Source organism: Girardinichthys multiradiatus, chromosome 13 (assembly GCF_021462225.1).
Source record: "Girardinichthys multiradiatus isolate DD_20200921_A chromosome 13, DD_fGirMul_XY1, whole genome shotgun sequence".
NCBI classification, from domain to species: domain Eukaryota; kingdom Metazoa; phylum Chordata; class Actinopteri; order Cyprinodontiformes; family Goodeidae; genus Girardinichthys; species Girardinichthys multiradiatus.
Window position 1 is genome coordinate 14,303,019 of NC_061806.1, and position 26,975 is coordinate 14,329,993.

General features: G+C 39.7%; 2 protein-coding genes across 2 annotated transcripts; one reads left to right on the plus strand and one right to left on the minus strand.

Annotated features, from left to right (window-relative positions):
• Positions 1 to 1,631: 1,631 nt before the first annotated feature.
• tert (telomerase reverse transcriptase) lies at positions 1,632 to 14,915 on the plus strand. The gene is made up of 16 exons (XM_047382907.1): positions 1,632 to 1,945; positions 2,476 to 3,766; positions 4,396 to 4,585; positions 4,685 to 4,838; positions 4,922 to 5,089; positions 5,234 to 5,395; positions 6,822 to 6,923; positions 7,008 to 7,093; positions 7,182 to 7,298; positions 7,395 to 7,466; positions 7,575 to 7,763; positions 9,222 to 9,348; positions 12,702 to 12,763; positions 12,899 to 13,023; positions 13,103 to 13,240; positions 14,628 to 14,915. Exons 1-16 carry the CDS (start codon positions 1,730 to 1,732, stop codon positions 14,729 to 14,731), a joined length of 3,303 nt encoding a protein of 1,100 aa, XP_047238863.1. The 5' UTR covers positions 1,632 to 1,729; the 3' UTR covers positions 14,732 to 14,915.
• Positions 14,916 to 15,218: 303 nt separating this feature from the next.
• Positions 15,219 to 24,250, minus strand: slc6a18 (solute carrier family 6 member 18). Its single transcript, XM_047382906.1, has 12 exons — positions 23,727 to 24,250; positions 23,018 to 23,158; positions 22,058 to 22,195; positions 20,416 to 20,597; positions 19,972 to 20,082; positions 19,773 to 19,885; positions 19,571 to 19,699; positions 19,333 to 19,489; positions 18,969 to 19,173; positions 18,727 to 18,886; positions 17,867 to 18,029; positions 15,219 to 15,695 (listed from the first exon to the last, which is right to left on the minus strand). The coding sequence occupies exons 1-12, from the start codon at positions 23,866 to 23,868 to the stop codon at positions 15,477 to 15,479; spliced, it is 1,860 nt and encodes a 619-aa protein (XP_047238862.1). The 5' UTR covers positions 23,869 to 24,250; the 3' UTR covers positions 15,219 to 15,476.
• Between the last annotated feature and the right edge of the window lie 2,725 nt (positions 24,251 to 26,975).

A 26,975-nucleotide genomic window follows, 5' to 3' on the forward strand; every position in this document is an offset into this window, starting at 1 on the left:
TCTTCTTCTTGCTAGAAAAACTTTACGTGTCCACATCTGGATCAGCTGGCCATCCTAAATGTCTAGCTATAGAAGGAGCACCAAGAGAGCCTCAGCGATTAAGTGACACACGATGATGTTTTAAAAGCTGTAGATTTAGTTGAAGCTTTAGTTCAGACATTAAATGACTTCAGGATTTGTTTGTTAGAAATCACCAAAACCAGAGAATGCAGTTGCTGCAATTTGAAATCATATATAGGAAAGAAGACTGGGATACAGATACCATCTAGACTAACCTAAAAAGGCTATAGTGGATGCACGTATTCGTTTATTTTCTTTTCATTGTCGGTATTGTTACTGAAATAAATAACTGTGTTTTTTCATACTCTATGTTGATCTAATTTTGTTGAAGGCTTGAACACTGCATTGCTGTTGCAGCCAATAAGGAGGTTTTATTTTGTTTGCTTTACCAGTATTTTTGGACATTATAAAAAACATTCAATAAAGCTTAACTGCAACTAATACTTTTACTAGGACAATGTATTATTGTATAATTATTTAGATAAATTTTTTTTTGAATGCTTGAACACTTCTCACTCTCTATTGTCAGTGTTGAATGTGTCCCTCTGATAACACCCTTGGCCACAGCCTGGCCCCCCTAGTAAAATTGGTCTAGAACACCCTATGTATCAGTACCCCAGTTTTAGTAGCTTTTTCATCTGTCCATCCATCCATCTATACCTGCTTGTATAGATGCCCATCCTCAGCAGCCACTGGACAAGAGGCAGGTTACACCCTGGACAGGCCGCCAGTCCATCACAAGGCATCACAGAGACACACAGGACAAACAACAATGCACACACCTAAGGGCAATTTGGTCAAGTCAAGTTTATTTATATAGCACTTTTCAGCAACAAGGCACTCAAGGCGCTGTACATGGTGTAACCACTTAACCTAACAGTTATGTCTTTGGACTGTGGGAAGACGTACCCAGACAGAATCCAATCATGCACAAGGAGAACGTAAACTCCATGCAAAAAGACCCCAGCCGGGATTCGAACCTAGATACTTCTTGCTGGAAGGCAACAGTTCTACCAACTTGACCCGTGCTGCTCTTTCGTCTATCTATCTATCTATCTATCTAGAAACACCATCTTAGATTAGTTATATTTAACATTAGGTTAGTTATATTTAGTTTGTTTTAGTTATTAAATAAGTTAAATAAATAAATAAATTTAATTTGATGAAACTTGCAAAGTTAAGACGTAATATTAAACATGGGCGTATCAAAGAGGAATATGATTTGAATCTACCGACTCCACCCAGCATAGGTGAGATGGAGGTCCAGACTCCGATGCTGCTTTGGCGGATCCTCTGTCCTGTTGCCAGCTCCAGGTAGAGCAGGGGGAGGCCCTCAAACCCCAGAGTAATCAGGTAAGGGATGAGGAACGCTCCTGTACTATTTGATGTTTAATATTAAAACAATACAAAAATCTTAAATTATTGTTATTATTATTAGTAGTAGTTTATTTCCACGTGTGATCAGACCGGGGCCACAACAACAAACTGTTTCTTGTTGGCTATTGGTGAACTACTGACAGTATGAGGCTTTCTGATTGGACGCACATACCAAACTGAATTCTCATTGGCTAACGGTAAGGCGGGTTAGTGAGTTCAAGGCACGAAGGAGTTTGCTTGCTAGCCAACATCTAGGTCGTGTCTAACCTGAGTTACGGGGCTCTAAGTCATTATGTCTGCGGCTGATATGTCCGCTGTGCTGAACATCCTCCGGTCTCTCTATCGGCACATAAAGACGCTGGAGGAGTTTGTAGACTGCATCGTGTTCAGTGAAGGAAAGAGACCGGTACTGGTTGAGCAGTCAGACTCGAACCGCTTCAAAGCTTTTGTCAGAGGGTTGTTTGTGTGCTTTGACAAGGAGCTACAACAAGTCCCCAGCTGCAGCCAGGTAAGATGAGCTCAGCAGGTTTGTGAAGAGGACACCAAACACCTCACCATTAGTGGATCATTACTGTGAACGATTGCAACTGTAAACATTGACTAGTGATTCAACAAATCAGTAACAGCTACATTGTCTTTCAAAAATATGTCTCCCCCCCTTTTTTTTTTTTTTTTTGTCACATTGCAAGTGCAGACTTGAATAGGTTTTATGTCATTGGTCAACACAAAGTAGTGCAGCATTAAACAGCTTAGGGGGCTTCTGGATGTACATGGTTGCATTGGATTTTATTTACATGTGTATGGAGACTCATGCAAATGCACACTTTTCAGATTTCTATTAGGAAAATATATGTTTTATTTGAATTTGATGTAACATACAAACGCAGAGTAGTACACAACTGTGAAAATATAAAGGGCTTTGTCAAAGAATTCATACGTTTTCCACAGCAGCCCCCCAAAAAACCCCTTGCATTGGTCAGCTAAATCCTTTTAAGGCATCAGTTTTTCTAATAATGACTTATTTTCTATTTCTGGTAGATTTGCACTCTACCAGAACTCCTTGCTTTTGTTCTCAACACCATGAAAAGGAAGAGAAGAAGAAACGTCCTCGCACACGGCTACAACCTGCTGGCCCTCGCGCAGGAGGATCGGAACGCAGACCATTTTAAATTCCAGGGAGATGTAACTCAAAGTGCCGCCTACGTCCATGGCAGTGACCTGTGGAAGAAAGTCACTTTACGCCTGGGCACAGACACCACGCGGTACCTGCTGGAGAGCTGCTCTATATTTGTGGCGGTGCCCCCTTCGTGCGTTTTCCAGGTGTGTGGCGTCCCGGTGTATGACAGGGTGTCCATGAGCCCTTCCTCGAGTGGGTTTCGTCTTCAGGCTCGATTTAGGAAGCGTAGTTTCTCTCAGTTTGGAAGAAATCAAAGGTCACTGACCTACTGTGGAAGACAGGAGGTACAGAATCTGGCTGAAAGCAAGATAAGGAGAAGAAAGGAAAGAGTGAATAAGAGGAAAAGAAAGAGGGGACTCGATCAGCTGGAGGAGGAGACGGTGACTTTCGCTGGAAAGAGGAGAAGGTTAGCAAACAAAGAGAGCGTTCAGGAACAAACAGTTGAGGAAAGATCGGCCATGTCTTTCAAACCAGCCCTGTCTAGGAGAAACGTGGAAAATGGTACGACTGGCTTCAAACAGCCAGTTGAGATGCCAACAGCTTCGCTTCCCTTGGAGGGTGGTCTCAGTTGGAGATCAGGGGTTTTTCCCCCTTTGCCGCCCTCACAATGTTTCATCCGCACGCTGGGATTGATGTATGGCAACAGAGGCCTGCACAGCTTCCTTCTCAACAGGAAGAAAAAGAGTGCCGATGGATCCAGAAAGTTACAAGGAAAAGACTTAGTACGAATTGTCTTCTTTGAAGGGTTGATGTATTTAAACGGTCTAGAGAAGAAACCAAAGAAGCTTTCCCGGAGGTTCTTCAACATGGTTCCCCTCTTTAATCGGCTGTTACAGCAACACAAGAAATGCCCATACAGCAAGATTCTGCAGAGGATCTGCCCCTTGCTTCAAGAGCGTAACCCAGGACCCAGAGAGTTGAACTCCCTTTTACCTAAACACTGTGCACCCCATCGGGTCTACCTGTTTGTCAGGGAATGTCTCTCTGCTGTGATTCCGCAAGAGCTGTGGGGCTCTGACCACAACCGGATTCATTTCTTCGCCAGAGCCAGGGGCTTCCTGCACAGCGGCAAGTTTGAGAGGCTGTCGCTGGCTGAGCTGATGTGGAACATGAAGGTGAATGACTGCAACTGGTTGAAGATCAGTAAAACAGGCAAGTCAGACATGCTGTCAGATTGTTTTGTTGTTAGGTTGCTGTTAAAGGTTGCTCTAAAACTGGACAATTTTCAGCCTGATCGGAAACTGAATGTGGAAACATCGGCAGCCTTTTGAAAATATCAGAATTGTGTCACGATGTATTATTTACACAGAACATTTTAATACTGCTCCACAGTTCTCATATTAGCCACTAATGGCTAATATGAGAAGTATGAGTAGCTTAAAATGCTAACTCCCGTATATCATTTCATATTTTTATTTAAATTCTTATGTTTTATATTTATTTTTCTCTTATAATCCACTGGTGAGTCAGTGCAATCTATTTTCATTCGATGTCTAACAGCCGGTGTTTCTTTTCAAATGAAAAGACAGTGACAGGAAACCTTGTTTTACAGCAACCGCTCTGTCATTGTTCTTCGACCACTCACTGCAGGAAGCCCAGAAAGACATTCTGAATTAAAATCATAGTTTTTAAAGAGAAAACGTAATCGCCTAAATTTGTCTCGACAGGTCAAAGTTTTTACAAAACTGGACACCGTGACTTGGGCATAAAACTCTTGATTGTTGCATGTTTAATTGCGGTTTGTGTTCCTAATGTCCTGACCAGGTCATCTTCCCTAGCAGGCCGAATCCCACCTAGTGAGCTCGCATATCGGACGCAGATCCTGGGTCAGTTACTGACGTGGCTTCTGGATGGCTTTGTTGTGGGTCTCGTCCGTGCCTGTTTTTACGTCACAGAGAGCGTGGGGCAGAAGAACGCCCTCAGGTTCTACCGACAGGAAGTCTGGGCCAAACTTCAGGACTTGGCTTTCAAGTATACACTTAGACAGTCCCATACAGAAACCAAAGTTTAGATACATATCAGACAGCTTCAGCAAAATACAGTTAATCAAAAAATGGTTTGTTTTGACAGAGGGCATCTCGCTAAAGGCCAGATGGAGGAGTTATCTCCGGCGCAGGCTGCATCTCTCCCTAAAGGCACTGTCATCTCCCGACTTCGCTTCATTCCCAAGACAGACGGCATGAGGCCCATCACACGAGTTATAGGAACAGATCCCAAAACGAGGGTAGACTGATGCTGAGAGATATTTTACCTTAGTTTTTACAGCTGTGAGCAGATACAGTTTTTGAAGCTTAATGTCTCCCCCAGATGTTCCAGGCACGGGTGCGGGACTTACTGGACATGCTGAGGGCCTGTGTGCGCTCCAGTCCTTCCCTCCTTGGCTCCACAGTGTGGGGGATGACGGATATTCACAGGGTGCTGAGCTCTCTGGCCCCAGCCCAGAAAGACAAACCTCAACCGCTCTACTTTGTGAAAGTAAGCCATTCAATCTGATAGCTTTGTTTTCTGTCATGACCTTAATAAATTAAATACATTGAGAAATAAAAGTTTAGAAAAAAAAAAAAAAAAAATCAAAATCAAGGAAGATTTGTACCTTCTTTTTATTTGTCTATCTTACAGGTGGATGTGAGTGGAGCCTATGAGAGCCTGCCACATGACAAACTCATAGAGGTGATTGGCCAGGCCCTGTCCCCCATCCAGGATGAGCTCTTTACAATCCGCCGCTATGCCAAGATCTGGGCAGATTCCCATGAGGGCCTGAAAAAGGCCTTTGTTAGACAGGTACCGTTATACACACAACCATGTGCTCATGTAGTGTATGTTGTTTTGCAAAAAGTTGAGGTTTGTTTTACATTATTCATTTAACATAAATAATAAACCTTAAAAAAGAATCTGCTCTAAATAAGCATTGCCATTATTGTTTTGGATACCCTTAAGAAAAGCCAAAGTGAAGTTCAAATTATAAGCTGGATGTTTAATCTGATCACCTTTCAATCAGTTCAGAGGGTTTTTATAGCTTCCTCCTAATAGGGCAACTTCAACTCAGATACTGATGTGCCTGAACATGAACATAAAACTAATTTAGTCTTTGGGGTTGCCATATTTTACTAGTGTTTCCTTTTATTATTCGGTAGAAAACATTCCTAACTCAGATCCCCAAAAAACGAAGCCCAGACCATGATACTGCCTCATCTACCTTATTCCAGTATCAGAAAAAAACATGATGAAAAGGATTCATTTTCTTCTTCTTCCTAATAGAAATGTTTGGATTTTAGCCAAATGTTTCATTTTGGTCTCAGCGTGCCACAAAGCAGTTTTATCAATGGAGCCATGTGTAGGAAAATCAACACTAGTTAATCCAAAATGGTCTTTAGTTGCGTTCCAATGTGACTTCCTGGACTACTATACCTACCTTGGTACTAGTCTGCAGAGGATTAAAGTGATTAAAGTTCCTCCATTTTTAGTCATCTGACAGACTCCTTGTTAGATGTAAGAAATTCCTTTTCCTTTTTTTTTGTCACTGTTTCTTCTGCACTGTCACTGCAGCCCCATTAAGCTGTAATGACAGACAGTTTTCTTTGGGTTTGCTTTATGCTTCAGTACATGAATGCATCTTTTATCCAAAGTAACTTAAAGGTATTGAAGGGTATACACTACAGTTTTTGCACAGTTACACTGAACAAAACGCAACACTTGTTTTTGCTTCCATTTTTTATGAGCTGAACCCAAAGATCTAAAACTTTTTCTTTGTACACAAAAGGCCTATTTTTCTCAAATATTGTTCCCAAATTTGTCTAAATCTGCCAAGATAATCCATCCACCTCACAGGCGTAGCAAATAAAGGTGCTGATTGGACAGCACGATTACAGCACAGGTGTTCCTTAGGCTGGTCACAATAAAAGGCCACTTTAAAATGTTCCATTTTACCGTAAATCCTCCACATAGAGTTGATCAGGTTGTTGATTGTGGCCGGTGGAAGGTCCTCTTCAAGGGCTATTCAAAGTTGCTGGGTATTGGCAGGAACTGGAACACGCTGCCGTTATACACTAATCCAGAGCATCCCAAACATGCCGAATGGGGACTTTGATCATGTTGAGATTAAAGCTTTACTTAGTTTAAGCAGATTTTTTAATACATAATTGAAGCTATTGTGCGTACATGCCATAGTCTGCCTTGTTAAACTTTGCTGTCATTTTTGTTGCCACAGGCAGATTTTCTGGAGGACAACATGGGATCGACCAACATGAAAGGATTTTTAATGTCGCTGCAGAAAAGTGGAAAACTCCACCATGCTATCCTGGTGGAACAGGTAATAATTTTAGGCTTATAGTGGGATTCAAACACAGTCTTCCCAACGCTTCCTGATACACACTGATTTTCCGCCTGTTTACAGCATTTCTGCTCTGATCTCCGAGGCAGAGAGGCTTCACAGTTTTTCACCCAAATGCTAACAGGCAGTGTCGTTCAGTATGGAAAGAAGTAACCCCTGCTTATCTTTCTGTTAAACAGCCCTGTTTGTTTAATACCTTACAATGCTTATTCCAAAACATGACCCTGTGCGCTGCAGGACGTACCACCAGTGTCGAGGGATTCCTCAGGGATCAGTCGTGTCCAGTCTGCTCTGCTGTTTGTGTTACGGCCACATGGAGAACGTTCTGCTCAAAGACATCACTGAAAACAAAGGGTACAGCAGAACATCCTGTCCAAATGTGTTATAATCCATCACGTCCAGAAGAGGGCAGTGTTTCTAGATCTTGCTGTTCCCCTTGGTTCTCTGCAGATGTTTGATGAGACTGGTGGATGACTTCCTCCTTATTACTCCAGACCAACACCAGGCACAAACTTTTCTGAAGTATGACACACAGGGAAATGTTCATTTGGCACATCATTTAATTAAATAATTCTAACTACTGTCTTTAAACTATATGTCTTAGTTTTTGAACATAAACGCTGTGTGCAGGATCTTGCTGGCTGGAGTACCACAGTACGGTCTAGTGGTTAATCCACAGAAGGTGGCGGTCAACTTCCAGGTATCAGGAAGCGTGGGCTCTTGCCCCAGCATTCGCGTGCTACCTCCTCACTGTCTCTTCCCGTGGTGTGGGCTGCTGCTGGACACCCACTCCCTGGATGTCTATAAAGACTATTCAAGGTGAAGGTTTCCTTATGGTTTCTTGTAAACTGGCGGCCGTCTTCCTCCCTGCACTTTGTACCGACTCATAAACAACTTCCACGCTAGTATGAATGCATCTGGCAGGCAGTGTATTGTAGAGGCATTTAGACACTATAACTCCACTTTTTCTGATGTTGCAACCACAAAATAAAGTGTATTTTACTGAGATTGTACTTGATGGGTCAACACAAAGTAGACCATGATTATGGAGGAGAAGTAAAATCTGAAAAGTGTGATGTGTATTTTTATTCAACCCCCTGAGTGAATACTTTGTAAAAGGACTTTTGCTGCAGTTAGAGCTGTAGGTCTTTTTGGGTACGTCTCTAATCGATTCCACAAAGATAGATCATTTTTCTTGCTCTTTCATCATTTCTTTTATCTAAACCATCCCTTTGTAGCCCCGGGTGCATATTTGGGGTGGTTGTCCTGTTGGAAGGCGAACCCCTTCACCAGTTTTAAGTCTTTCTCACCCTCAGTCCTGCATTTAGGTCCATTTATCTTCCCGTCAACTGTGACCAGTTTCACTGTCCCTGCTGCAGACAGCCATCCACACAGCATGATGCTGTCACACCCATGTTTTACTGTGGGGATTGTTTGTTCAGGGTTAATTTTCCACTATGCAGAATTTTTGCATATGGTCCAAAAATATTTATTTTGCCGTGTCCCCTACATTTTTGGTGGCAAATTTTGCATGGGACAATTGTTTTTCTGTTTCTTCCAAAAAGGCCAGAGTAGGGAGTGCACAACTAATATTTGTCCTATTGATGTCTTCTCCCACCTGAGCTGAGGATCTCCGGAGCACCTCAAGGGTTACCACAGGCCTCCTGATTGCTTTTCTGATTAATGCTATCTTTACCAACCCTGTTCATGTGGTCAACCATGTCTTGGTAGGTCTACAGTTGTTTCATACTCTCTATTTTCAGGTGATGAGCTCTGCAAACTGTTTAAATCCTGGCATATTGTTTTATAACCTAACTCTGCTTTAAATGTCTCACCCAAAGTTCTCCCTGACCTGTCTGCTGTGGTCCTTGGTTTTCAAGATGCGCTTTATTCACTATTGTTCAGTATCAAACTTCTGAGGCTCTCAGAACTACTGTACACCGAGATTAAATCATACACAGGTGGATTGTATTAACGTATTTGGTGACTCCTGAAAGAAAGCAGCTACACTTTCTTCTTTATCCAAGTAGAAAGGTCTGAATATAAATGCATATCGCATATTCAGATTTTTTTGAATAAATACATTGTTTTACACTACTTTGATCTGTCAGATGGAATTTTTATTGGTTGTAATGTGACACTATGTTTTTTAAGGCACTGTAAAACTCATGTTTATTACTGCATTTTGTACTTTAAGCTTCTTTGACTCCAAGTTTTGTTTAGAGGATCTATCATTTTGCTTTATTTACTTTTATTTATTTTTTTAATCCCTTACAGCTATGCAGGGCTCTCACTACGATACTCCCTCACTCTGGGTTCTTTCCATTCAGCTGGACAGCAAATGAAGAGGAAGCTGATGGCCATTCTTAGACTCAAATGTCATGCCGTCTTCTTGGACTTGAAGGTTGGAGATGTGTTGAATGTTAACTTAGTTTTCTAGTCTAATGATAGATGGTAGAGTAAAAAGCTCTGATAGAAAACCCATCCAAACATATTTTGGTTGCCTTGGATTTTTGTTTTTGTTACAGCTAGTTGCAACTTTCACAATCAAACCAGATCAATCAAACCTGCGTACAGGGGCGGTCCTAGCAAATTTGGGAGACCATTATGAACAAAGACAACAGATTTTGGGTGGGATTAAAATGGAGAAAGAAATGAAGTACGATGAATGAAAGGTAGCAATGGAGAATGTAATACAGAACTAAGACTCATCCTATAAAGTGCTGTTACTGTTAGGTTTTGTGCTATTGTCACATGTTGTATTTGTTAGCTGCAAACGCCTAAAAACATGAGAAAGGTCTGACTCGAGGAAACTGACCCATATGATCATCCAGTTTTCTTTTCCCGAGGAAGATTCATTTGGAGGAGTTGATCAAAACCAACAATCCTCAAAAGTCTGCAGAACTTCTCCATATCATTTTATATTAACAGACCTTAGCCCTGCTGTTCAGAGCAAACCAGTTTTGAATTAGGACAGATGTAACAACCTGAACATGGGATCATTTCACATGTCTTTGTGGCCAGCTCAATTCATTCCTTTTGTGATAGACGAAGCTCCATTCATGTCTAGCTTCATTCTTCCATCACTTGCGAACAAGACGTGAAGATACCTGGACTCCTTTCAACTGAGACAGCGACTCATCCCAATCCAGATTTTTCTGATTTAGAACCTTGGCCTCCAACTCAGAGGAGCTCATCAAATGAACTGTTGGAGTTCTGGTCTTGAATATATGAACAAAACCACATCATCTGCAAAAGATGAGGCCCTGCAAGTTCCTCTATGCAGCTTCAAATTAAGATTAGGGCTACATGATATCAGGAAAACCTGCTATAAATGATTAATAGTGTTGAATGCCACGGTGAGGATCAGAGTTGCAATAAATAAATAATTAAACCGTGTTGATTAAGGGTGTAAAGGTACACATATTATGCAGTGTTGTTTCATGCAAGAGCACATGAAGAATGTTTAAGTGCGCATTGCAATGTTCTGCAGCACAACTTTAAAAAGTAAAACCAAAACAGAGAATGCTCACAGCTATCGCTAAACTCTAATATATGGGAATATTAAGGTTTATCATGCAGCTACAGTGAACAAAGTAAGGTGGGCCGAAGCAAAACTTGATGTCAGCGCACGCATTTTTCAACAGCAATAAGGTACACACAGTAGCTCGCTCTGCACTTAACTGTATCACTCACCTGAAACAACGTCAAGCTCAATGTAAACCTCACAGATACCAGAGAAAAATCATGACATTCAAATCGCTGCCCAAACTCCATGCATCATATGAGATGCAAGACAGAGGAATTTCTGTTTGTGAGGGGATTTTGCTAACAGCTGTGTATGCTGCATTCAGGTACAGCTGGGACACTAGAATGTCTAAGTATTAAAAGAATTTTAAAGTCATTTAAGTTTTTCTCAAATGTGGGCACAGTCTTACAAAGATCAACACAGTCTGTTTTCAAGTGGTTATATTGTTGTACAATATATCTATCCAGGCACTGGGTATGCCTTCTTATACTACTTTATTTATTGAAAACAATAAATAAATGGCTTGTGGCTTGTCCTCTTCAGGTTGTAGAGGAGTTCCTGCCTCAAGTGGAGGAGTTTAAGTATCTCGGGGTCTTGTTAACGAGTGACGGAAGAATGGAGCGGAAGATCAACAGACAGATCAGTGCGGCGGCCGCAGTAATGGGGGCGCTGTGCCGGTCCGTTGTGGTGAAGAGAGAGCTGAGCCGAAAAGCGAAGCTTTCGATTTACCAGTCGGTCTACGTTCCTACTCTCACCTATGGCCATGAACTTTGGGTCATGACCGAAAGAACGAGATCCCAGATACAAGTGGCTGAAATGAGCTTCCTCCGTAGGGTGGCCGGGCACTCCCTTAGAGATAGGGTGAGGAGCTCGGCCATCTGGGAGGAGCTCGGAGTAGAGCCGCTGCTCCTCCACATCAAGAGGAGCCAGTTGAGGTGGCTCGGGCATCTATACCAAATGCCTCCTGGACGCCTTCCTCGGGAGGTGTTCCAGGCACGTCCCACCGGGAGGAGGCCCAGAGGACGGCCCAGGACACGCTGGAGGGACTATGTCTCTCGGCTGGCCTGGGAACGCCTTGGGCTCCCCCCGGAGGAGCTGGAGGAGGTGTCTGGGAAGAGGGACGTCTGGGCGTCTCTGCTGAGTCTGCTGCCCCCGCGACCCGGTCCCGGATAAAGCGGAAGACGACGAGTACGAGAATCCAACCAAATCTCCACTCAGTTTTATCCCTTCCATTTTTTTAAGTTTTAGAACATAAAATTTAATTTATTACAAACATTGAAAAAGATTCTTTGTTTTTCTGCCAACCAAAGTAAAAAAAAAAATCGTAAACCTTTATTTTTCTTCACTAAAGCGTACTGAAATCGTACTGAACTGTGATTTTTGTGTACCGTTACACCCCTAAGTCCTAGCGTCCTGCTTTGGACTCATTGTAGATATAGACCCCAGATAATGAGGACTGCAGTCCAGGCAGTTTTTGGGGATATGCATATTCCGCACAGTGATATCCCAAAAATGCTAAATTTGATATATTATTTAAACCTAATTGAGATCCTGTAAATGAACACCACAAATCAGATTTATGACAAGAGGTAGCCCTAATGGAGCCCAAACCCTACAAGGACTGGATAGTTCTTCAAAACAATCTTAGTGTCCCTTACTCCTGCAGCACCCCCTACAAAATGTATCATGGGGGACACAGTGGTAAACCTTCTCTAGGTCCACTAAACACTAGTGAAATGGGCAACTTAACTCAGCTCCAGATCCCGTCCATAATTCCACGTCCAGGACAAAAGCAGGAGTGCTCCACCATAAAACATACCAAACCATATCTGAGTAACAGATCCAAGTCTGTTCAGGTGTGAGATTCTCTTAGACTGGACCCGTTCATGTGTTTTTAGAGAGTTCTGGATTGTTGTTTTTTTTCACTTTAGCCAGGCCGACATAAATGGTGCATATGAGCCTGCACTGAACTGACCTTCAGCATATTACAGAGCAGTTCTCATTTGTGCAACAAATAGTCATCAGTGGGTTTAGAAGAAGACCACAGTACCTATGAAGAAGTTTGACTCCCAACACAGGATTGAGAAAAGTAGACTGAGAACAAGACTACAGTACAGCATGGCACAGAAAATGTATAATATACAACAGAAATATACGCAGATGGCAATTTTGTTCTCTCTTTTCACTTTTATGCTTTAAAACAGTAATTGATTAACCTGTCTTTTTAGACTAATTCCCTTGAAGCGGTCTACAGTAACATCTACAAGCTGGTGCTGCTACATGCATGCAGGTAAAAAAAAAAATAAATAAATAATGCAGCTATGAAAACTCAACGGATTGATGTCAGTCAATATTTGCTCTAAACTGGAACATAGTGGTTCAGCTTGTCAATCACAGAACATCTGAAGGTGATTTTTGTTTCCAGGTTTCATGTATGTGCCCAGAGTTTGCCCTTTGGACAAACAGTCGCTAAGAATCCACTTTACTTCCTGCAGATGATATGGGACTTGGCTCGGTATGCCAATAAGCTCATCAGGTCCAGCAACAAGGGTAACATTTTGCCACAAAAGCATGTGAAAAGCATCCTGTTAGGAACTTCAAGTTTCATCTTTGTTTTTATTATCTTCAGGGCTAATCTTAGGCAGTAAAACCCAGAGAGGAATGGTGCAATACGAGGCGGTGGAATTACTTTTCTGTCTGAGCTTCCTGCTGGTGTTCTCACAACACCGTCGACTCTATAAGGATCTGCTGATTCAACTGCATAAACGTTTGTATCCACAGAGAGGACTTTCTAAGATTGGATAGGATTTCTACTGTTTTAGCCTTAGTGTAAAGATATCAGTTTCGCCCTTGTTGCTCATTTTCTACATTTTAGTCTTAATATGGCCAAAGTGGACATATTAGGAAAGCTACGGCAACAGTTGAGCAGGTTCTAATTGTATAATGCTCCTATAGCTTTGCCATCAATCATGTCCTAGTAAAAGTAATACAAAAAAAAAGAAAAATCAGATATAACTTCAGATATTGTTTTATGACAGGTAAAAGTATTTTAATCTGTACAGAGAGAAGTGAACTTTCACATGTTTGGGAATTTATAATATAGAACTGTCCTTATAATACAGAAATTGTAGACTAGTGGGGTGTCCTATACAGGGGCTGTTAGCCCTTTCCCACAGACGCTTCTGATGTTATTCCTGATCTTCAGAAACGATCCATAAAAATATTTTACATTTTCATAGACTGTTTCTCTTTAAGATGATACCTAACTAAATATTGTAATACAGTCATGCTGTTTAGTAATTACCTACTGGTAAAGATAATTATAACCAACTTTTTCTTTTAATTCCCTTTTTTTCCCCAAACTAGATCTATCGTGAAACACACAATGCCCGGTTTCGCTACTTGTCAAAAGAGATGTTCTATAATCTAACTTTACATTTGAGAAAATTATAACAAAATGTTTACACAATTTATATTATCTTTAATTTTTTTCTCAGTTCTTAAGCATTTTAGTGTTCTTTTCAGGTGTAAACTAGGAACAAAACATCACATTTATCTAAACATGTTGACAGGATCCACTCACAAGAGGCTGTGACCCCTAAGAGAAAGATTTAAACAATAAACATTTAATATCAGGTAGATGAAATGTTACCATCAGCGTTGCCATATAACAAGAACTAGTTCTAAATCCATTGCAAAAGAAAGTTTAAAAAATATATTTATATAGCCGTCATTCCCAAAGAAGTCAGAGGTTTGAGCACTTGTATTTGCTGTCACCTTTAACCACCACAATCTTCCTTTTTAATGAAATCCCAGCTGTCACATAAATCAGTAAGTGTCCTTATCTTTATGGTGGTTTAAGTGGAAAACTGGCAGGTGTATCTTCTCTACTCATCTTTACAGGATCTCCCACCCATAGATAAAAATCGAATGCCAAATAAACCTCTGTTAAACTGTTAGTTCCCAGGGTTTGGGCTTTGGCCTCAAGCATAGGTGGCATAATCAAGTTTAAAGTCGGCCTAATGTGGGTTATCACAAAAACTGAGTTGTTTTTATTGTCAGCTTTTGTCTGATTGCACTGCTCTGATGAATGAATTTTATAACTGTATAGTAAAAGAGAGCCTCCTCATCCTCCGTTCTCCTCTTCCTGACAGGGAAGCGCAGTCTGGAGCGACGGCTGGGGGATTTGAGGCTAGCCAGGGTTCGTCAGGCCTCAAACCCCAAGACTCCCATGGACTTCTTGGCCATCCGAATGTAAACCGTGGTGTAGATTGATTTAGAGCTCCAACCAATATTTTCTTAAAATGTCCTATTCTCAGGGATGTTAATGGTTTCCCCAAACATCACTGGATAGTTAGGCAGTGACCCTTGAAATGTCAAAATGAAGACGTACGTTAAAACTAGTTTCATTCTGATGTTAAATAAAGGGGTGATCTCTAGGATGTGGTGTTTTCCTGACCTATCAGGATGCCAATGAAATGACGTTGGTACATACAGAGAAAAACAATCCTTAATCATCTGGTACAAAACAGTTAAGAGATAAACCTCCGTCATAAATACAACCTATAAAACAACAAGCAAACTTGTAAAGATGAATATTTAAACATCACCCAGCTACCATGGCAATTAAGGCTTTATCCCTTAACTGGTTGTCTTTGGACTTTGGTTTAGTCGTGGTGGTAGTTTTCCACATAAGAAAATATGACTTGACTGGGAAAAAAACTAGGTTTTCATACAGAAGGGTGTTCTGGTTGTTTTTTCTTTATGTTAATTTTATAAATATATCCAAATCCCATTTTTAATTGTTTTACAGAACAAGGTATGAGGTTGTTCACAGTTAAATAAAGTATTTTCAAGTGTAGAAAATTGAGTTAGGCGTAGAAATATATTTTTTTCTTATTTTACATGTCCAGTTCAAATGCATCTTCATAATCAACATCTGTTATCTGTTGGAGAAACTCTTCCGTGTTAAAAAGCAGTGGCATGTGAACTTTGTTTATCCTTTAAACTCGTTGTTTCCTTTGTTCCTCTGTTTCAATCTCAAAGGCTTCATTGTTGTAGGGGTTGGGGGAAGCTTTGACAGAAGATTTCTTGATTCTACAGCGGATCAGGTTGTAGAGACCCACCAGTGGGATGGAAATAACGGGCATAACGATGAGAAGGACGATTATGCCAAACACCCAGTCTGGGTAGGGCTTCATCTCAGTTTCAGGAAATAATTCCTAAAGAAAAAGAAATGTAAAAGTTCAACAATCCTTATTGGGGTTAGACTGAAATATAAATATGACACACACCAAAAACAGTATTGTAAAAGACAATATTTGATTATTTTATTTTAAGCTGATTTTCTTCTGAGAGCAGGTCAGTACGGTTGAGTAAAACTGAAACCTAATAAATTACCATGTGTGGCTTTACACTGGTTAAAACAAAAAGAAAGTACCACTCCTGGAAATCTGAACTAGTCATATTCAGAAAATTAGAATATGCATTCTGATGAGGCTTGTTTGTCAGATTAAAAGTACCTTTTGAAAATAACAACCTTTGAGCAGGTATTAAACAAACTTTTCATTAAAACCACATTTGTATCAAAATATGTTTTTTTTAATTGGTTTGATGTCTGTGTGTAATTAATCTATATAATTTGTTTCACTTGGTAAAGTAAGTTACTGAAAAAAGGAACTTTTCAAAAATGTTTAAATTTATCGAATGTGACTCTATACTGTATTTCAGTTTCAAAAGAATGGGCACAAAACTAGCATAGCATATTACAAAAACGACGCATATTTTTTTGCAAACAATGCGTTTAACGCTAGCTAGCTGCTTGTTGAAGCTACTAGCCTCTTAAACATTGGTGATTTTGCCTTCTGAGGTGAATTATAAAGTGTTGACTCTTTCACCTGAAAGCAGTGGTGTCTGAATTGTTTTCTGTTTTGTTGGTCTGGATTTTATTTCCACTGTTATCAGCAAGAAGAGGAGATTGTGTCTTTCTTTGAAAATGCTTATGTTTAGCCATGTTTAATGAATGGTCTGCTTTGCAGTAAAAGCCTGTGGAGGCATAGGGTCCCATTCATGGCTCCCCCAAGGTTGTATGGGACCTTAAGCAGAATTTGATTTGGGGTCCCTTTTTCTGTTAATATTACCACCACTAACAGTATCCTAATGCAGATTTGGTAGAATCTGGGAGATGTGGCCCAGCTTAATTGGCTGAGCTTAAAAACAGTTACAGATAAATGGTTAATATTTACTGACATCTATTTGTGAACAAGCACAAATAGATCTATAAAATAGAAAGATTCATGGAAAGACTCATTGCATCAGATTTTAACTATGCTAAACACAATTATCAAAAAATGAAGATTATTCTTTGCACTTTTACACAGTAAACTTGACAATTCCTTTAACTCTTAAATTAACATTTTAAACAATTTAAAATATTGTCATTTTTCTTTCCTGAACCTGAACTGTCCTAAAGATGGTAACATGCTCCTTTACTTAACATCGTGGGGCTAATTCCTTTTTTTTGGCCCTGTATGTATGGACTAGATGAATGGACAATTGATTTTGCCATAACAGAATGTAATTTCCCAGGTTTTGTTTTGGTTGTGCAGGTCCATCTGAATAAATTAGAATATGACTGAAAAGTTATTTCATATTCATGTCTGCACCTGAAACTTGTATAGATTCTTTACAGACAAGGTGATAGGTTTGAATAAAATAGATCGGAAAGTCATAGAAGACCGCGGTGTCTGGGGCTTTGTGGATTGGGAGTGTTGGGACATGGGTGGGCCAGAATAGTCTGTTGGCTGGAAGGGGGGTTGAGGGATTTGGGTCTGTCCTGGTGTACAGTAGGGTGAAAAGGGGCTTTAGGGTATTGTCAAGATAAAGATGAGAGACACCAGACCCAACAATGCAGATGATCCGAAGGACGCTAATCACATCCCTGCCATGCCATGTCGATGCAATAATTCATGCTAAAGGAGGCCTGACCCAGTATGGTGTTCATATACTGAATACATACTGTTCAGTAGGCTGCAATCTTTGTAATAAAAATACTTTTTTATCTGGTCTTATATCGTATTTAGATTTTCTGGGAAAATGAATTTTGGGCGTTCATTAGCTGTTAGCCACAATCATCAACATGAATAGAACACCTATAATATATAAAATATATCACTGTATAAAGAATCCATGGGTTTCACTTTTTGAATTGAATAACTTGGCTGATTCTTTTCTATTCCAATTTATTCTTGTTGTATTGGTGTTTTTTCTGTATGGCATTTAAATAATTAACTAAAAATGTATTTTAAATAGTTATCAGTGTTCTTAATCCTTAAAAATATTATGTAATACAAAAGAAGAATGTTCAAACAGTTTTATCAATTGACTTGCTTACATAGTCTGGATTCCATGCAGGATATGTCGGGTATTTTGTGGCCTGGATAGCCACGTAAGCAATCAAAACCACCAGGAGCATTGTTGGACTGATCACCATCCAGCATGCCTTCCAGTAGATGTTGGGCTTCCTCCCAGTCATGAAGTAAATATCTTCACTAAATCTGTAAGAGGAGATGGAGTGATGTGGAAGATATGAATTATGTACTCAGAACAAAAAAGAAGCAACTTTATGCTTGACAAATTTTTGCTGAACAATTCTTCCTGGCATTGATTCCTTTACTGTCAGAAAGTCTGTTTGTTTTATTTTAAATTTTACCGCATAAGGAAAAGGACTTTGTGGGTTGAGCAACAACTTTATGTTTGTGGGTTGCAACCTTGAAAACTTTGCCAAATCCTCTTTGTCAATGTCAAAAAACTTTTGGTGGAGGCAGTGTGATGGCCACATTGGCTGACCTGTGAGCAATTTTTAACTAAGAATGGGATTCAATTCCACAGCAGTGTGTGACCAAGCTGGTGTCCAGCATGAGGAGGTGCCTGGCTGTTGAGGCCCCTGTTTGCTAAATTAATAAATTGTTAAATTTCCATTTTTGTCCTGTTTCTTTAAACTTTAATCATCTAATACAAAAAACAACACTAAACAAGATTCATGAGCAGAATATGCTTTTTGAAAGTGCGTTCACACCAACTCAACCCAGAAATGCACTTTCCTTGAAAATGTATTGTTTTAAGAGGAATGAACAGGTCTTCCATTGGTATGAGAGTTATTACAGCATTGTTACCACAAAGAAAAAACTTTACCATTTGTTTAGTTGTACAAAGTTTTAAGAGGTTCTGTGTGGAACGTAGACAAATCCTTACTTTTTAATTCCATGGACATAAATGACTCCAATTATCTCAAAAAATGCGACGATGAGTAAAGGTACAGAGCCCACATAGCCGTTGAAGACCTCCACCCAGTAGTTACCAGAACCTAGGGTGAAGATGAGCCCGATCAAGAAAGATAACAAACAGACGACCCCTAAAGAAGTGAGAAAAAGGTTAATTTAGAGAGAGAATTCAGTTCTATCAGTTAGATTGGATAAAAGCTTGTTTACATGTACCTGACAGAACTTCATGGGGGACCCACTTGGGGACCAGTTTGAGCTCACGGAGGGGTGTGATTACTCCTTCTATGTTGCCAAACATGGAGGACAGACCCAAGCTGAAGAGCATGACAAAGAACAATATGGCCCAGACCTGGGACCCAGGCATCTCTAAGACCGCCTCTGTGAATATTATAAAGGCCAGGCCCGTTCCTGAAGCACTCTTGGGGAGGAAGATTGAAGTTAGGCAGGAGAAAATGCTTACAAATCATGTACAAAAAGCATGTTTGGTCCTGCACAGTTAAAGGAGGACAACAAAAAGGAAAGACAAATCATAATGTGTGTCAGGATAGAACAGGATAAGTGCTGAAAATGCATGTACCTGATCAAGAAAGTTCTGTAGGTCACAGACCTTTAGGGGCAAAGTGGACATATCCCCTGGATGTGTCAGATTTAAATAATTAAACCACTTGTCATAGTTTTCCAGTGTTATGTTTTGGTCTGAGATGTCAAAGCGATTGGTCAGAGTCAGGATGTTTCTGCGGAAGAGAATAGGGAAATCATTTCAAATTCTACTGGACCAGACTTCAGTGCAACCACAGATATCTAGACTAACATACTCTTGTCGACAGTTGTTGAAGGCTGTTGTCGCTTTAAATCCCAGTATGGAAAAAATGGGAATAGATGCATAGAGGGATGTGGCACTGTTTGTTATTCCCACAACAATGGCATCTCTCTCACAGTCATTCCTAAAAGACAAGAAGAAGAAATAAGACAGAGGTTTATAATCACCCTAACTTGATCGGGTGCTTCACGCCTCACCTCTCTGCATTATAGCTGGAGAATGATATGAGACCTCCGAATGCCACAGAAAGAGAGAAGAAGATCTGGGTTGCAGCATCTAACCACACCTGGGGTTTTTTTAGTATTTCCCACTGCAGCAAGGACAACAACAGATTCATTACAGCTGTTTTTTTCCCCCACAATACACAAGATGTTCTAATATCAGATGCAAACTCACGTCAGGGGTGAAGAGATACACCAGCCCATCAGTAGCTCCGGGCAGAGTGAGACCACGAATCAGGAATATGGTCAGGACCAAGTATGGGAATGTGGCTGTCACATAAACTGCCTGAAAAGGTTCAGAAAAACTCAGAAAGAGATTCTGGTCTTTTAAATCAGAGTCAGTTCTATATGCGTTGGCAGTAGGCACGGGCCGGGATGAGATTGTCACGGTATGATGACCTTAATTAAAAAAATTGTTTCACTGTATCACAAAAAATGTAAAACAAATGTGTTGCTTTTATTTATTTGCCTTTATTTAAAAAAGCAATTTGTTTCTACTGCTACAAGATTAATCTAAAACTAAAATGTCAGCATTTATTAATTGTTTATTTTTGATACATATACTTAAACTTGGTACTATTGACCAGCCCATGCCTAATCACCTATCCTGTGTGCTGACCTTTCCAAAGGACTCAATGCCTTTGATGAAGCAGATGTAGATCACAGACCAGGCGGTGGCCAGACAGAGAACCATCCACCACTGCAGGGATCCGCTGCTCTCAATGTCAGGGGTGATGTTCAGGGTCTCACGGTACCAGAAGTAATTCACTGGAGTGCTCTTCTCACACTCAGTGTTAAAGGCTACAAGGACACAACACACCACAACCAAGAGAAAAACTGGAATATTAAAAAAACCTTAGGCAATGTTTTACTTAAAATTACTTTTGTTGTTTTTACAGGACAGTGTCTGCCTGAATTTGTAAATGGATAATGTTTCGTTAATCAATACATCTTGGTGTCATAAAGCGTTTCACATGCCAGCATAATAAATCCGTCATATACAGGTCCTTCTCAAAAAATTTGCATATTGTGATAAAGTTAATTATTTTCTATAATGTCATGATGAAAATTTAACATTCATATATTTTAGATTCATTGCACACTAACTGAAATATTTCAGGTCTTTTATTGTCTTAATATGGATGATTTTGGCATACAGCTCATGAAAACCCAAAATTCCTATCTCACAAAATTAGCATATTTCATCCGACCAATAAAAGAAAAGTGTTTTTAATACAAAAAACGTCACCACGGCACCCCAGACCATCACTGACTGTGGGTACTTGACACTGGACTTCTGGCATTTTGGCATTTCCTTCTCCCCAGTCTTCCTCCAGACTCTGGCACCTTGATTTCCGAATGACATGCAGAATTTGCTTTCATCCGAAAAAAGTACTTTGGACCACTGAGCAACAGTCCAGTGCTGCTTCTCTGTAGCCCAGGACTGGGGAATGTGGCACCTCTAGCCCATTTCTTGCACACGCCTGTGCACGGTGGCTTTGGATGTTTCTACTCCAGACTCAGTCCACTGCTTCCGCAGGTCCCCCAAGGTCTGGAATCGGCCCTTCTCCTCAATCTTCCTCAGGGTCCGGTCACCTCTTCTCGTTGTGCAGCGTTTTCTGCCACACTTTTTCCTTCCCACAGACTTCCCACTGAGGTGCCTTGATACAGCACTCTGGGAACAGCCTATTCGTTCAGAAATGTCTTTCTGTGTCTTACCCTCTTGCTTGAGGGTGTCAATAGTGGCCTTCTGGACAGCAGTCAGGTCGGCAGTCTTACCCATGATTGGGGTTTTGAGTGATGAACCAGGCTGGGAGTTTTAAAGGCCTCAGGAATCTTTTGCAGGTGTTTAGAGTTAACTCGTTGATTCAGATGATTAGGTTCATAGCTCGTTTAGAGACCCTTTTAATGATATGCTAATTTTGTGAGATAGGAATTTTGGGTTTTCATGAGCTGTATGCCAAAATCATCCGTATTAAGACAATAAAAGACCTGAAATATTTCAGTTAGTGTGCAATGAATCTAAAATATATGAATGTTAAATTTTCATCATGACATTATGGAAAATAATGAACTTTATCACAATATGCTAATTTTTTGAGAAGGACCTGTAAATCTAATTTACCTAATCTATTTAGTGGTAGTTCTTAACTTTAGTTTTGCTTCTCAAAACAAATTTCCCCACCCTCTTGGATAATTTTTACTGGCACCATTGTGCGTTAACTCTCCAAATAAGCACAACACAAATTTTTTCTCCTCACCTGTCTTGCTTTCATTCAAAGGACACTGACTCCAAGGGAGCGGGTTTTGAAAAGAATTGAAGAAGTACCAGAGCACCCAGGCAATGATGGTGTTGTAGAACATGGCCACCAAGAATGATACCACCATGGAGGCAATGCCTAAACACAAGAAAAAGGATATTCAGTTGGAAAGAGTTTTGCCAAAGGAGTTTGAGCAAACAGTGTAGCCTTACGTAAACAGATTTTTTTATCACAAGAAAAATACATTTTTCGGTCATAAATGTGACAAGAAAAATACATCTTTCGTGATAATCGAAATGTTCCCATCTCAACTTTAGAGGCTATACACACCCCTCTTCTATCTATCTATCTATCTATCTATCTATCTATCTATCTATCTATCTATCTATCTATCTATCTATCTATCTATCTATCTATCTATCTATCTATCTATCTATCTATCTATCTATCTATCTATCTATCTATCTATCTATCTATCTATCTATCTATCTATCTATCTATCTATCTATCTATCTATCTATCTATCTATCTATCTATCTATCTATCTATCTATCTATCTATCTATCTATCTATCTATCTATCTATCTATCTATCTATCTATCTATCTATCTATCTATCTATCTATCTATCTATCTACCTTTCAGCAATTAGCATTTTAATGCTTAATCTGTAATGTATTAAAGATTATGTAAACTACAGAACCCATGCTAAAGCTAAAAAACACCATCTTAGATGGTTAGAGTTATATTTAACTTGTTTTAGTTATTGAAGAAGTTAAATGTAAGCTGTTAAATAAGTATGTCATTTGGTTAAGCTATTTTTGTACTTTACATAGGGCTAAGATTTCAATCATAATGGTCTTGAAAGGTCTTAAATTGAACTTAATGAAACCTGCAAAGTTAGGACCTAATGTTAAACAAGGAAGTATCCAAGAGTAGTAGATTTTTAACTTTCACCTACCGACTCCACCCAGCATAGGTGAGATGGAGGTCCAGACTCCGATGCTGCTTTTGCGGATCCTCTGTCCTATTGCCAGCTCCAGGTAGAGCAGGGGGAGGCCCTCAAACACCAGAGCAATCAGATAAGGGATGAGGAACGCACCTGATAATACCATGGAAAAAGAGACCTCAAGTAAAGTGGCTTTTTTGCCATATAGTAAGTTATAAATTAAGTATGGATATGTTTTACAATCTTTAGCAGCATTAGGAATATAAGTTTTGTTTTGCACCTTGGTCAGGTATGAAGTCTGCAACAAAAAAAAGACCTTTAAGAGATGAAGATCCTTGGACAAATTCATATTTTTTTCCTGCATTTGTAACCCAAAAATAACTTAAGACCTACGTGACCATCTTATGATTTTAAAGCTGATACAAAAAGTCCCAAATGGGTCTCAAATCCTTCCTGTAGAAATCTGAATCTCAAAGTCAATATGTAAGGTTGATAAAGCCTGTGCACCCTTTCTGGAAATGTCTGTTTACATAACCTGTTCTTTAGGACCCTGGCTTTCTGCCTTAACATACCTCCCTGGGAGCTCTGAGGAAGTAAACACAGATGTTGGATGCTTTGAGCAGAACACCTCCCTGATGTTAGAGATCCAGTCAACCATAAGAGCAAGTAAAGTTCACTGAGAAGAAGTCAAATATAAAAAATTAAAGGTTAGCATCCTCACCCCCTCCATAGATCTGGCAGAGATAGGGAAACCGCCAAACATTTCCAATTCCAACTGCAAAGCCAATGCATGTCAGCAGGTACTGGACCTTGTTGTCCCATTTGGGTCTCTCCTCTGCAACAGAATCCTTTGATTCCCCCATCCTTGGATGATTAATACAGTCACAGTTGTTTTAACGTAGGTCCTATTTGTCATTCAGGTAGTTTTTGTATGGTCCAGAATTCTCCTGCGCTCAGCCCGGGGTGGTCTTATCAGAGTGATGCTCGGTGCTCCTCTCCCGTCCTCTATTTGATTCTCCTCATGGGGCTGCTGCTTTTTAGTCAGGAGCAACAGATTTTATTGGATTTCTTTTATGGAGAAAAAGGGTCGCAAACAGGGAGTGAGAGCACTTGGCAGGAGGGATTTAGTAGTGAAACCTCCCTTCTTGTTTAAAATGGGAGTGTTCCCAACTTGGAATTAATGGATAACCTGGCGATGCTGTGTGTGGCACTTACCTACTGGAAACCGATCACACAGAGGCATCGTGACAGCAACTTCCCAACCAAGCTGTGTCCATGTACATACCACACAGGGAAATGCAAAGTAAAAAGAAGAACATAGAAGAAACATTTTTGAGTTTTTTTCTTTCTTTCCTTTCCCTTTTGGGCCTGTGCTGTCTGCAGCTGCAGTACAAGACACGTTGTAATTATTGCTGTTCAGACCTAAGGTCTGAATGTCCAATTAATTAGTTGAGGGCACTTTTTGCATACATAGGGGAGCAAAAAAACAAAGAGCAATCTTGAAGGGTTGTTTTAGACAGCTACTTTGCAGATTAGAAAGATGTGCCACTTTTTACACTATAACTTAATGTGTGTTTGTATAGTTCCTGTAATAGTTAAAAATAAAAACCATAATGCTTGTCTGGAGGATAAAACAGCTAAGGGTTTGCTTTAGGTGCTGCAGTGCAACAAAATGCAGCTTACATATAGACGTTAAATGCATTATGCGTTGCATATAATGGCAGAGTGATTGATTGTGGTCTACCTTCAATTATTACCTGCAACCAGTGCAACAAATTTTGATTTGGAACAAAAGCTGATGAAATATTGGCTTATCCTTGCTGATGGGGGATTGGCTATTTCTAGTGTTTATTAGGCGAGAAGCAGACAAACAAACAGAGAAACAGCCTTTTATAAGCTTAAATCAAATATCGGCTTTTGCATTATTAACCAACTACAGTACTTGTGATGCCCCCCAAGGCTATTCAAGCCTTGGGGGGCGAGCAATATCATCCATTCTGTCTTTTAATCAAATGGAACAGCATCTACTGTTTTCTAACTAAAATCTGAACAACATCAATTGCCAAGAACACAGTTACTTTTACATTTAGGGAAAGTGGTCAGATGATATTTTACTTTTTCTAGCTTGAATAAAATACATTTAAGACTGACAGCAATATGTTTAATATAATATTGTACAAATTGCTTGTGAATTTCCATGTCCCGGTTGTCATGGCGTTTCATCTGAATGAGTTAGTCTTTGGTCCTCCTTGCCTTAAAATGTAATACCATACAATATGAAAATGTTTAACCATGGCTGTGTTTTTTTAATACTTTGCTTTCAAAGAACCACAAACTGAGGTTAGACAACAGTGTGTAAAGCTTTGTGAAGATTCTTTAAAGGTTCTTTTGGATTCATACTCTATTATTGTACATTTTTAGCCTAAATATATTTCCTTTTCTCTTTGCATGTTTGCCTGCAAAAAGATTTGCAAAAGCGTTTTGCTAAGACATCGTTATTGGCATTATCCAAAATAACTGCAGGTTTATCTCTGAAAGGTAACTTTTTAAATACATTTGAGGAAGTAAAGAACAAAAGAAGGAAAGATGAATCGTTTATCAAAAAGTTATGTGCCTTGTTTTATGTAGGTGTTCCATGGTATTTTTAACTTAATTATGTTTTTTGTTTTTTTTTTACATATTTTTATATATTCATATATTTGTATATTTTTAATGTGTGTTCCTAATGTAAGGTGGGTTACAACTTGAGAGATCCAAGTCGAGTCAAACCGACCATGTACTAATGGAAAAAAGCCACTAAAAAGTCTGTGAAGACGCCTATAAATAAAATGTATTATTATGTCTTTTAACAGTGAAAAGAAGGGTGAAGACCTCAGACAGAACCCCACAGCTAACGGGGCTGATATGGTACTGGAAATCCTCTTTTGATTTGATACACTCTGCTAAAGGTCTGTGTAAATATGCTACATTAGGACCATGAGGTTGTCATTACTTTAAGTAAAGTTTTCAGAATAACCTCATCATGAATTGCTAGCTTTAGTGTGAACTTGCAATACTGGACAATAAGTACATTTGTTAGTCTTGAAATAAATGTAGTTGCACATTCTCACCATAGAATTTTAGAAAAATCCACCCTTCAGTTTGAGTATTTTTATTTACTAGGAGGAAAAATAATCCAACATCAATGAATAATTGTCCTTTTATTCTACAAAATCAAATTGATTACAATCCCTATGAAATTAACCTGTTAAGCCCCAAGGGGTTTTAGAGCAATTTCCGCCTGAAATGACATACCTTCAATAAATCAAGTATAGCTCCACAGTTATTAGGCCTACATGCAAACTTTTGGTACCTGTGTAAAGGTAAGACATAGAAGAATTTTTTTCCAGTGGAACCACCATTGTAACTGTTACTATGTCTGATTTAATTGTGATTAAACGAAGAAAGAAAATGTTTTTTTGAGCCTTGCCAAAAGTTTTTTCTAAATGAACATTGCAAAACACTATGGAAATCCTTTGGAATTCCTAAGAGAACCCCCAGGTCACATTCATCCTCATCTTCACTATAACTGCAGCTAAGTTGGACTGAATAAGTTGAAGCATATATGTTCCACAAAACCTTTAGAGGGCAACGTGCCAGGCGGAAATGGCAGTTAGGCAAAGGGTGCCAAAACTTTCCCAATGTGTTTTTCACTTCATAAAAAGAAAATAAAAGAGAATCTGGTCAAATAAAATAGTTGATTTCCACTGTAGGAGTCCTTCTGCATATGACATAGCCTTTGGTTATGACATTTACCGTGTGTATCATCAAAATGAACAGTTTCATACATAACTGGAAGCTATCGGAGTAGCGCACAAGCTAGCAGCCAGCGGACACTAGAGAAGGTGCTAAAAAGACAAGTTATGCCTTGTTAGAAAGGTGAGTGTCTCTAGTCTATGATATGAGGCGTGGTGGTGCTGCAAAGAGAAAT